Source organism: Crassostrea angulata, chromosome 7 (assembly GCF_025612915.1).
Source record: "Crassostrea angulata isolate pt1a10 chromosome 7, ASM2561291v2, whole genome shotgun sequence".
In the NCBI taxonomy this organism is placed as follows: Eukaryota; Metazoa; Mollusca; class Bivalvia; order Ostreida; family Ostreidae; genus Magallana; species Magallana angulata.
Window position 1 is genome coordinate 30,804,669 of NC_069117.1, and position 12,360 is coordinate 30,817,028.

Sequence of the window (12,360 nt, forward strand, 5' to 3'; positions counted from 1 at the left end):
TTCACAACTTTGTATCTACACTACCTGAGGATGCTTTCACACAAGTTTCAGCTTTCCTGGCTGATTAGTTTCTGAGAAGAAGATTTTTAAAGATTTACTCAATATATTCCTATGTAAAACTTCGACCCCCATTTTGTCCCCACCCTACCCCCGGGGGTCATGATTTTCACAACTTTGAATTTACACTACCTGAGGATGCTTCCAGTCAAGTTTCAGCTTTCCTGGCTGATTAGTTTCTAAGAAAAAGATTTTTAAAGATTTACTCTATATATTCCTATGTATAACTTCAACCAACCAATAAGGCCTAACCCTACCCTCGGGGGTTATGATTTTCACAACTATGAATCTTCACTACCTGAGGATGCTTCCACACAAGTTTCAGCTTTCCTGGTCTTATGGTTCATGAGAAAGAGATTTTTAAAGATTTACTCTATATATTCCTATGTTAAATTTCGACCCCCAATTGTGGCCCCACCCTACCCCGGGGGTCATGATTTTCACAACAATGAATCTACACTACCTGATGATGCTTCCACACAAGTTTCAGCTTTCCTGGTCTTATGGTTCATGAGAAGAAGATTTTTAAAGATTTACTCTGTATATTCCTATGTAAAACTTTGACCTTCCATTGTGGCCCACCCTACCCCCGGGGGTCATGAATTTCACATATTAGAATCTATACTACCTGAGGATGCTTCCACACAAGTTTCAGCTTTCCTGGTCTTATGGTTCATGAGAAGAAGATTTTTAAAGATTTACTCTATAAATTCCTATGTTAAATTTCGACCCCCCATTGTGGCCCCACCCTACCCCCGGGGGGTCATGAATTTCACAAATTAGAATCTACACTACCTGATGATGCTTCCACACAAGTTTCAGCTTTCCTGGTTTTATGGTTCATGAGAAGAAGATTTTTAAAGATTTACTCTGTATATTCCTATGTAAAACTTTGACCCCCCATTGTGGCTTCACCCTACCCCCGGGGGTCATGAATTTCACAAATTAGAATCTACACTACCTGAGGATGCTTTCACACAAGTTTCAGCTTTACTGGTTTTATGGTTCATGAGAAGAAGATTTTTGAAAATTTCTCGAAAATTTTCATAAATTCCTAATTATCTCCCTTTGCAAAAGGGCGTGGTCCTTAATTTTCACAACTTTAAATCCCCTTAGGCTAAGGATGCTTTGTGCCAAGTTTGGTTGAAATTGGCCCAGTGGTTCTTGAGAAGATGTTGAAAATGTGAAAAGTTTACAGACAGACGGACAGACGGACGGACGGACAGACAGACAGACAGACGGACGACAGACAAAATGTGATCAGAATAGCTCACTTGAGCTTTCAGCTCAGGTGAGCTAATAATTTCCGGTGTCAGAAGCATGCACCTGCGTGAGTGTCACGTGTCGGACTTCACAGGGGTTCACAAGTGCAGGAAGATTGGCAATTATCATGATTTGATTTAACTTGTTTACTTTGAGTCCAGTTATGTAATTAAACGTTATTGCTTCACCTAGACACTGTAAAAAATACGTCGGATCATTTGTACTCCTTGATGACGATATATGACATACATACTTTTCTTCACTATATTTAACAACAATCAAAGAATTTGACTATTATTAATCCATTAATTTAAAATCATTAATTATGATGTTGTTTTGAATTTGATTTAACTAGTTTACTTTGTGTCAAGTTATGCAGTTAGACTTTATTGCTTTATGTAGAAACTGTTAAAAATACATTGATCATTTATACGACTTGATAATTATGATATACAACAAACATACGTTTCTTTACAATGTTAATTTAACAACAATCAAAAGATTGGACTGTAATTAATCAATTAAATAATTTATCATGATGTTGTTTAAGTTTAGATCTGCAAACATTATTGCTTTTAAGCACTTTGGTTACATTATTAACACATGCATATTAATGACTTTCCAAAAATCTTTGATTATTAATAAAAATTTCTTCATTTCTTTAGTGCATATATAAATATACATAGGAACAGCGTTTTTTTCAGCATTTTACATCCAACTTTGGGGGTACATATTATACACAAGACATTTTGGTAAGCTGGTTTAAAGGCCACAGGCTCAGAATAACATTGCAAACTGAATAAAATATATTATAATGGCGAGTTTTTTTGCTAGGTGTAACCCTCACCTTTCTTGGAATGGATCTGAGAATTAAGAGGAGCTCTTATTTTATTTCAATCTCACTGTTACATATGAAATATATAGGTAAAAAATTATTATCAAAAGTTTTATGGCTCAAAAGAAAGCTGCTTTTATGGCTAAAGGCTCAGATTGATTTTCCAAACTGAATGAAATGTGGTAAAATGTTGAGTTTTTATGCCTCACCTTTCTTGGCATAGATCCCAGCACATGTTCCAGCTCAAGGTCCACAGGGAAATCCAATGACCTCGTCTTCCTTTTCTTTGCGGGTGAAGAGACAAACTCTGATCCTTCTTTTTTAAAAGCCTCTAACTTAATCTGAACAGAAATGAAACAAAATAAAACCTGAACAATTATTTTTCATTATACAGGTACTTGAGCTTGAAATATCATACTTATGGTTCTCCACCATTCTCCATACCCCTGACCTATCCCAACCCCTAGCCCCTCCAAAAACTTTTCTTACCCTCCCATCCCCAGTGATGGTCCCTACAAAGTTAACCGGACATCTCTCTCTGTCCGCAATCTTCTGGACAACGCCCTGATCGTGAGCACTGATAAGAATAGCATTGCTCTCCTGGTACTCTGCTCCCCACAGCTCCAGGACACTGAGGGTGGGGTCCCCTAGCTGGAACTTGGAAGCCTGGATCAGGGCACCTGCTGGTTCTGCTATCTCTTTCAGCACATTACCTGTCAGGTAGGAGCACAAGAAACTCTGAATTAGTTCAAGGTCTACTTTTAAATTGTTATGAAGAGACAACAAGATTTCAAGCATTTATTTCTGAAATGAATAAAAATTAACTTTCCCCCTTTTTCACTGATCATCAATAAAAGTTATTAATTCACTGTCTTGAAATTTTTAATGCAACAAATATTTTCATAGTTATTAAATCATGATCTCCCACTCCCTTTACACTTAAAATTGCCTCCCTCCTTAAAGACAACTGTTTCCCAAAATTCAGCACTTACCATTACCACCAGCACCCTGATCATGAATGCTGGCAATGGGATTCTTCTCCCTCCTCTCAATACAGGCCCTGATGACACGATTCAGTTTCTGTTCCATCTCTGGATCACCTCTCTGGACAGCTCCAAAGTCCAGCTCCTCTTTGTTGTCCCCCTGGACCTGCACAGAGGAGGCAGCCCCTCCCCCTACCCCAATCCTGTAAACTGGTCCTCCTACTTTTGTCACCAACATTCCTGCAATATTTCATGTTGAGCTGCATCAATCATGCTTGTTTTTAACGACAGGGGATTCTAAATAAACTCAAAAATTAAACTTTGCTAAATTGCTTTTTGCAATCATTTTATAATTTTTATACATGCATTGTATTTTCTTGATGCTTATAGGTAATGCTTAGTGCAAAAATCCAACTAGCATGGAATATATACCACACTGACATGAAGAAATGTAAAAGTCGGAGTTAACAAATGAAGAGGGTCTGTACTTGGGTAAAGAAGTATATAAAATTCTTGATACCTGGCACAGGTGTTTCCTTCTTCACATGGGTGTCCTCCAGCTGACCAATTCCACCACTGAACATAATGGGCTTGATGTATTCTCTTCTCTCTCCAGTACAACCTGTCAGGCCATATGATCGAGAAAACCCTGCCAAAACTGGTTCTCCAAACTTGTTCCCGTAATCTGAAGCCCCATTACTGGCTTCTATTGCTATATTTAGGGGTGATGCAAAGTTTCCAGGGTAAACATAGGATTGGTCCTCCCATGGCTGAACATATCCTACAAAAGTCAGACATATTTTCAAATATTCCCCAATTTTGTTTACAGTAGTGTAAAGGACTATGTGCGGTTTTATGCACTTTTTGCCCCCAAAATCAAAGTTTTAGAAAGAGCTTTAAAAATTAGGTGAAAGATATTTGAAACCACATTGGAAATAAAGGTGTAAAAGGTTATCACCACAGTGACGTCATAATGTAGACATGACGTCATGAAAATTGCATTATTTTGATAAATTGATGTTTGGTAGCAAAATATGGGTGTTTTCCGATGGTTTTTCAACTCGGAAACATCGAGCGCAGGCTTGCTCAAGTACAATTTCTTAGTATAATGTGTATATCTATCTGACGAAAAATTTATGTTAAAATTGCACTTGAGCAGACCTGCGCTCTATACTTCCGAATGCAAAATATAGAGCAAAAATGAGAATATTTTCATTTGTTTGCAAAGAACTATATATGATATTAGTCAAATTTGGCCCCCAAAATTCGCCATTTTTAAAATGATTCAGGTACATTAATTTGTTGAATTATTTTATAAAAGAGTTGACATGAAATATGTTTTTCACTTATTTATTTGATTTATATGCACTCACTGGCAGTATATGACGTCAGAAGTGACGCTATTTTTATAACTCAACCAAAATCAATCAAAAATTGACATTTTTCTTATCTTTTTTCAAATGGGAAATATAGAGCAACTCTTTGAACAAGAACGAACTTTTTGTCACTTATAAGTATTGGAGAGATATATCTTTGGTGAAAATATTTTGTTTGTTCAGACAGTCGCTCAATGTTTCCTTAAAGAAAAACTGCCTCAAAACAAGCCGTTTTATGCTAAAAATGAGAAAATGGCGGGAAAAGGTAAATTTATGATGTCATATTTTTAAATTGTGGGCACTAAAATCAAAATGAATATTACGAAAAAACTTCAAATGTATATTGGTACAAATAAAACAAAGAATTACAGTGAAATGACAATGTTCATTTTAGGGGGCCATTTTAGGCTCAAACCATATATAGTCCTTTTCGGGAATTAGGTCATTTAGGTGATGTCACAGATAAACAGCAAATGAGCAATGATGACTAAAATCAAGATTAAAGTTATAGGCATCCTCTTTACAATGATTTGTGAAGATTTCATTTTTATACGATACTATTTAAAAATTGGTTAAAATCGGGGGAAGATATTTGACCAAAACGCACATAGTCCTTTGTTTTAATCCTAACTTAATGCAAAGCAAATTACATTTACTGACTTTTAGGGTAGCATAAAACATACTGTTGTAAATATATTTCTTTTCGTTTCCATATAAAATTTTTAAAAATTGGTTTGTACATTTGAGGTTCGATCCCGGTGCCTTTGGGTTTGGGTGCCGCGCTCAGGCTGTCTTGACTATTTGGTGTTCAATTTGTATCGCGTTTTTATAAGAAACGGTTACCTTAGGAGTTAATATTCGAGCTGGGAACTATTTTCTTGTAATGAGTTATTCGGTTCTTGTGGTATTTAAACCCAGGACCAAGGCTCTATTGCCATTCGACAACTTAGCTACGACCACTTAGTCGCAAAATTGCTGATGTTTCTCTTTTTTCTCCTTTTTTAAAAGATAACTGATCTCGATGTCCTGCTTTTGGCAAGAATATCTTTTTAGGATGCAGTACTTTTTGCGGTGGATACTTTATATTCGGGGCTGGCTGTTCCATGGATGAAACCAAATTTACTTGTATATAAAAACGATAATAAATTTGGCTAATGTTGTCACCTCCTTCATTATGCGTTTGTTTCGTTTATTTATATGATTATGAACTTGAAATAATTTATGTTCGGCTGAGCGAAGCGAAAGAGAACATAACTCAAAGTGGTACAGTTGTAGCAAGAAGTACATCAAAGTACTTTAAAGAACATTATATTTACGGTGCTTGATATTTAGCTAAAAAATGATTTTTTACAGGTTAACCTGGATGTTTAGCAAATTTATTAGTGTACCTATTCATCTGCATATACATATGTTTGACATTTAGCAATGCTTTAGCAGAATACACACTCTTAAAAAAACCCGCTAAAAAGGAATACACAGCTAAATGTTATACGTTTACAGTTATTTAGATCATTTGTACACTACCTGGTATATTGAGATTGCCGAAGCTGTATCCAGCCGTCCCGGCCACCACATGGGCTCCTTTTCCCGCACTCTGTACATCCCGGATTCTGCCCCCTGTACCTGTGGTAGCTCCGGGAAATGGGGCCACACCTTTAAGTATATTTTTTTTTTTTTTAAATGATGATTACTTAAAACAGAGAAGCCACACAAATATCGTTACATTGTACTGATCATGTAAACTTCATTACCGGTAGAATTTTAATAGTTCAGTACTGGTAAATATTTACTGCATACATGTATTTAAATGTAGATACATGTATTCCTATGTGGGAATTATTCATACTTAATTTGAAAGAATACATTTTTGACTTATATACAGCGTATGCATCTATTTACTGGCTATATATTGCCATGTACTGACTTACCTTGTGCCCTTTGCAAGAGAAAAATACACACACAAAAATTGTGGAATATTACAATTATTAGATTTGCATTATAAACAACATTGACAATCACATACAATTAGAAAGATGCACTGGTCTTCTTTCTAATTTTTTTAATAGCTTGTTTATACCAGTTGGGAAGTTGTGTGTCTCAGCTGTGAAGATAATATGGCGTTTCACTCCATCTATCTCCGTTATGGCACTAGGGGAAGTAGGATCTTGAGGAACCAGTACTGCTGTCTCATATCCTTCTATGGCACTACAATCAATTAAATCGAGTACTGTTTCAATGAAAACAACAAGAGATGTCTGGGGAACACTTAATGCCTCCTTTCCTTGGAAAAATTGGCCAAGAAAATGAATGGAAACTGCAAATAATTGGAATTTTTCTAAGTCCAAAGGGCATAACTTTGTCGAAAATTGCTTGATTATAGGCATGATTCAATTTGACCTAGATATTATTATGATAAGTCTGTTAACCTAATTTCATTACAGTGAGCAGCCTCTGTGAAGAAAACGAACGGAAACTGCAAGTAATTGGAATCAAACTTGACCTAGATATTATGATAAATCAGTATGCCAAATTTAATTTCAATATGTGCGACCTCTGCGAAGAAAATGAACGGAAACTGTTGGTTGGACCAATCAACTGACCAACAGACAGATGGAAAGCAGCAAAGCAATATGCCCTCCTTTCTTTGAAGGGGGCCATAACAAAAATAGGTCACTGCATGTAATCGTGATTTTTTAAAATTAATTCTGTAATTGTCATCATAGTTGCAAAAAAGATGTCTTTATGATAGCAAATCATTTCCTACATATAATGCTTATTGTTGTTACATATCTACAATGGAGCACCTGCTGTTATCCGAGAATTTGATGACATTGTTAGGATTGGAGTGTTCTTGGGTCTCCATTATCATTTTGAACAGAGACACCGGATGTTCCTTCCCATCAACCTCTAGTCGGCCTCGGAAAAACCAATGGCGGCTGTGTTCACTGTAACAAATGAAAATATTAACTATCAGTATCCAAACTTTTTAATCTTTGTAAGAAACAAAACTCTTTCTTTTTTTCATAATAAACATGCATTTTTCCCATGATCATGAAAAAAAATTTCAGAGACTGTTTAGTCATCATTAGTTAATGATGTAGGAGAATGTGCGCTAATTTGGCTTTGTTTTTTTACATTCATCAAATGATTATTATCAACATTTATACATCAGTGATACTTTTTTTCTTTTTCTATTATTTAATCATAAAATCAGTCTTTTGAAAGATTGGGAGTTCTATGAATGGGACTATTTTCTGTATTTTCAAACATAAGCAAAATTTCAGAGTACTATAAAAAAAAATATGATAAAATTGTTTTTCGTGGAATGCTTTGAATAAAGAAGCTGCAAACCCAATTAAGCCTAAGCTAAAGCAATGGAGCCTCCCTCACACACCTAGTTTAGTAGTTTAACATATAAATAAGTTACCTGTTGGACTGGGCCAAATCAAAGCACTCTACATTTGTGGGATTCCTCTTTATTTTCTCCTTGAACAGCTGTGTGTAGTAGTCCAAATCCCAGTCATCAAAGGCCAGACCTTATAAAGACACAGAGTCCATCAAAGGCTACTAATGTGTCAAATTTGCTATTATAATACATGTACTATAATAATTGTTCATATATGAACGAAATAATACAATCAAACTTCCTTATCTCGAACTAGATGGGGCTGTTGAAAAACTTCGAGACATCCGAATATTCGAGATATTGAGGGTAAAATACTTTAAAAATAGGTGGTTGGGACTTAAAACTTACTTTGACATATCCATTGTATTTGAGATATCGGTGTTCGAGATATGGAAGTTTACCTGTACATGTATTTTATATACATATATACAAGTTTATAATCATAAATATTTCAGTAGCAATTATCTTTAAACATTTTCCTCAATAACTAAATAAAAGAAGCCCAAAATTGTTTAAAAACCTTGTTTTTCATTTGCTTTCTCCAATGCTCGTCTCCCTTCTCCCATAACATCAATTTCATACACTTCCTCTGATTTGACCTCAAGGTCAAAGGTTTCCACAGGGGTCATATAACGACACTGTGTCATCCTGTCGTGAATGCTGTTAACAACCTTCTGTTCTTCATCCCCATCCAAGTTGAAATCGTCAGAAAATGTCAGAAGATATCGGGTGGAGAACTCGATTCTCTTGACGTCCTTGATTCCTGCTGATTGACAGATTGATACAGCATTTGTGGAGAAAGGTGTAGAAAAGTTCAACCTGAAATAAGCAATTTTTTTTATAAACTGTAAACACATTAAATCTTGTCTGCATCTGGGATGTAACTGGCAGAAGAAAACAGAGGAAATCATTATAAATTGGGTACAGATGTAGTACTAATCTAATAAAGCGAACATTCTGATTTCAAAATCCTCTGAAATCAGCGAATCCTCCCTGATGCATGATATATGGCAAAAATTGATTTTTCAGCAATTTAGCATTGATCATGGATTTGAACAAGCTTATTTTTTAAGTACTTATTCTTGAGTGTAAAGTAAACGCAAGGCATTTAGCAATGATCTGAAGAGCGGATGCAGCTTTCTGCCAAAAATGCGTAAAAGAACACACAGCCAAATGTACATGTACATTGATACATTTACAGTTGTTTAATCAAACCAGTTTAGGATTTTGATAACAAACAGATTCTCCTCAAAACAAAAGCTATAAATAATATACTAGTAACATTTTATGTTTTCAATCATTAGTTCAAACATTAGAATTATGTTTATTCACAAATATGCATGTAGAACTGATTTTTAGAAGCTGGGACGAAATGAGATACGAAATTCTCAATCTAAGACACATTCAGCAGGCTGAGAGCTTGCCAAAATTTGTATTGCAGCTATAGGGAAATTCTGGTGAGCGCTCCAGGGCACCCACATTGTTTTACAAACCTCTGGTTTCTTACCTTGGACCAATTTCTATCAGTTTTGTATTTCCACTAGCTTGTTCAAAAGCACTTGTTTTGGTGACATCATTATTCTGGAAAGGTGTACTCAGTATCCACACTAAGCGGGAGTAAGTCTCTATATCGATGGCCGACTCTTGTAAAAGAGACAAGGAAAGAATTATACACAGATTTAAGGCAGCTTGAAAACATGCATGGCAACAAGCTTTATACGTTTATTGATGTTTAAGATGTTTTTTGATGTTTATTCTAGCAGTGATGTACTGATTTAGCATTAGATCTTATTATCTACTCAAAAAAAAAGTCCATCATTTTAGATTTCAAAGATTGGAAGTTGACTCAGTAAATAATTCCACCTTATTTCCTTTTACCAGAGGGATTTTAAATATCAAATCTTATTGTTTTAAAAAGTGTCATGTGTTCAATTATTTCCAATAAAAGCATGTAAAACTAAAAAAAAAATCTCTGTTTCCCATTACTACAGCTAAATCTTGTTAATTATTTTCATCATTCATTAATATACCTGATCAATACCTTAAACTATAAAGTTAAAAGACAAGGTATGAGACATATTCTCATAAAAGAATTATTAATTAATAGGGAGAAAATAACTTGCAACAAAAGAACAAACAAACAGACCAAAACAAAACACTCGTTAATATCACTGATCTCATGGTCAACATTAGAATGATGGATAAAAAAATCAGACAATGCACATAATAATGTTCTAAATCTTGTTTAGACTCGAGAATACAATTTGCACTGCTGTGTAAATCGGCATTGCGATTTGTCTTTTGTTACACCTCAGGTACTTATGATGCATGTGATCGTACACCGATACATGTAATTAATCACGGAAATTATACCTATATTTGTACCTATACTTATCTTAATAAACAATATATACACCTCATTATCTCAGATTCCATTGAATCAAGAAAAATTTCTGGATATTGAATGACTAAATGAAGATATCGAGGTAAAATTACTTCAGGAATCATTGATTAGAACTTCAATATTGCTCTAAAATATACCGGCACATGGTATTTCATATATACAGTGTATATACATCAGAGTTTGATATGATAAAATCAACTGTAGGCGATATGATACCATCTGTTGTGAACTGGACATAGTAACATGTCTCGATCTGAACTCTCTGTAGGTCGTCCCCAATGAGTGATTTGATTTTGTGGTACGCTTGGTCCTCTGCTCTCACAGAACTGGATGTTTTTTTGTACAATCTCATCAACAAAGGCTTAACCTATCAAAAGATTATATCTTTATATTTTACAACTCTGCCAACATTTTAGTAAGTTTATCATTTTTATGTTCAAATTGAAAAAAAAAGAAGGTAGAATGAATAACAAGTTGTTCAGTAAGGCCTATAAAAAAAAATTATGTGTTTAGGGTAACACTGATCAAAAAATTAGGTTAAGTGGGTAGGGATTTTTTTTTATTTTATCATATTTTTTCTGCATGAATCCTAAGAATGTTTGTTTGTGTTATATTTAAAAATGGATTTTTTCATAGAAATAATATAAAATTCACAATCGGATAAAAACAGACATCTAAAAATAGTAGGATAGGGGCATATTTGTAGGTTAGGTCGGGTTACCCTAAACACACAACTTTTTTTTTAGGCCTAAGGAATGTCTAACTCAGGGATGTATGAGTCTATAAATAGTATAACATAAGAGAACTATTCAAAAAAAAAATCATAGGAATTTACAATGTTTGACCAGGATATCTGGTATGTTAATACCATGTAATCAATGGTCAGAGTACTGGCACAGTACACGAGGGGCCCTGGGTTCGAGTCCCACTTGAGATTTGACTTTTCACCACCTTCTACATTTGGCGTCAAACATATGTCACATTTTCTAAACTCACAGAGTTTGGGGAATATATATTCATATAAAAGAGGGGGAATATGGCACCAGGCCAACGGGCATGTGACTATCAATTCAATAATACTTCATGTATGATTAGAACACTAGCTGGCATGATATGCCAGAAGTTCTGGGTTTGAGTCCCATTTAAGACCAGACTTTCTAACAATTTGTCACATTTATGCCATAGTTTATGGTTACCTCTTGTTTACTGACTGCTTCCTCCATTTTTCTTTGCTGGGAGGTCTTTCTCTAGAAGAAAACAATAAAGAAAAGTTTATAAATGATTTTTACCATTAGCATGCTCAAATTATTATCATACTGTAATGCTGCCCCCATTCATAAAATCAATCTTTTCCTTCACAATCAATAAAAACAAATGACATTAATTAAATTATATAACGTCATATACCCGGTATATACCTGTATTCATTTTTAATCTGTAATCTGATCAATGTTAGATTAAAAAATTCTTAATATACAGTAAATTTAAAAATAATACATGTACCAATTCATTTATTACACACTTTTCACAGGGTTACAAAAATAAAACCTGTCAATAATATCAGGTGGTCACCATATACATGTAATTATAAGGCAGTCATATAATACCAGTTCACTGTGAACATTAATAGTTTTTGTTTTATACAATCTATATTTTAACAATTTTGTAGTAAATTATGAATGATGCTTTCTTTTTTGTAAAATCGGTGCTATTTTGATTAAAAATAAACAGCCATAATGCTAAAGGTCCAACGAGTGTCAGTGTATTCAAGGTATCGTACATCATACACTGAACACAAAAACATATTATACCCGGTAATTATATTCATAGTACTATCTATTACATAGGTACATAATGATCGACAAATGATGATGACAAATTAATGTATCGAAAGGGCCTATACATGTACCGTATTTAGTTGAAAGTGACACAAACTATCGGCACGTCTTTTTACCCCAAGGAACCCCAAGGAACCCCAATTATAGAATTTAATAACTATTAATACCCTAGGGGGTCTCTTTGGAGTGCAAGGGTCA

The 12,360-nt window shown here is 34.6% G+C and overlaps 1 protein-coding gene across 6 annotated transcripts in view; it reads right to left on the minus strand.

Moving 5' to 3' along the window:
• Positions 1-12,360, minus strand: part of LOC128192725 (phosphoribosylformylglycinamidine synthase-like) — a 29,916-nt gene that overhangs the window by 15,138 nt on the left and 2,418 nt on the right. For 5 of the 6 annotated variants that reach the window (XM_052865651.1, XM_052865653.1, XM_052865649.1 and 2 more), the window contains exons 2-13: positions 11,521-11,571; positions 10,541-10,691; positions 9,428-9,563; positions 8,441-8,739; positions 7,942-8,050; positions 7,319-7,459; positions 6,592-6,719; positions 6,039-6,167; positions 3,659-3,919; positions 3,148-3,378; positions 2,645-2,868; positions 2,365-2,496 (exon numbers count right to left, since the gene is read on the minus strand). In XM_052865651.1, coding sequence (XP_052721611.1) covers positions 2,365-2,496; positions 2,645-2,868; positions 3,148-3,378; positions 3,659-3,919; positions 6,039-6,167; positions 6,592-6,719; positions 7,319-7,459; positions 7,942-8,050; positions 8,441-8,739; positions 9,428-9,563; positions 10,541-10,691; positions 11,521-11,547 — 1,968 coding nt within the window. In that variant the 5' untranslated portion in view covers positions 11,548-11,571. Of the gene's footprint in view, positions 1-2,364; positions 2,497-2,644; positions 2,869-3,147; positions 3,379-3,658; positions 3,920-6,038; positions 6,168-6,591; positions 6,720-7,318; positions 7,460-7,941; positions 8,051-8,440; positions 8,740-9,427; positions 9,564-10,540; positions 10,692-11,520; positions 11,572-12,233; positions 12,253-12,360 lie in introns of those variants that run through there. The other variant, XM_052865650.1, reaches the window with a different exon arrangement.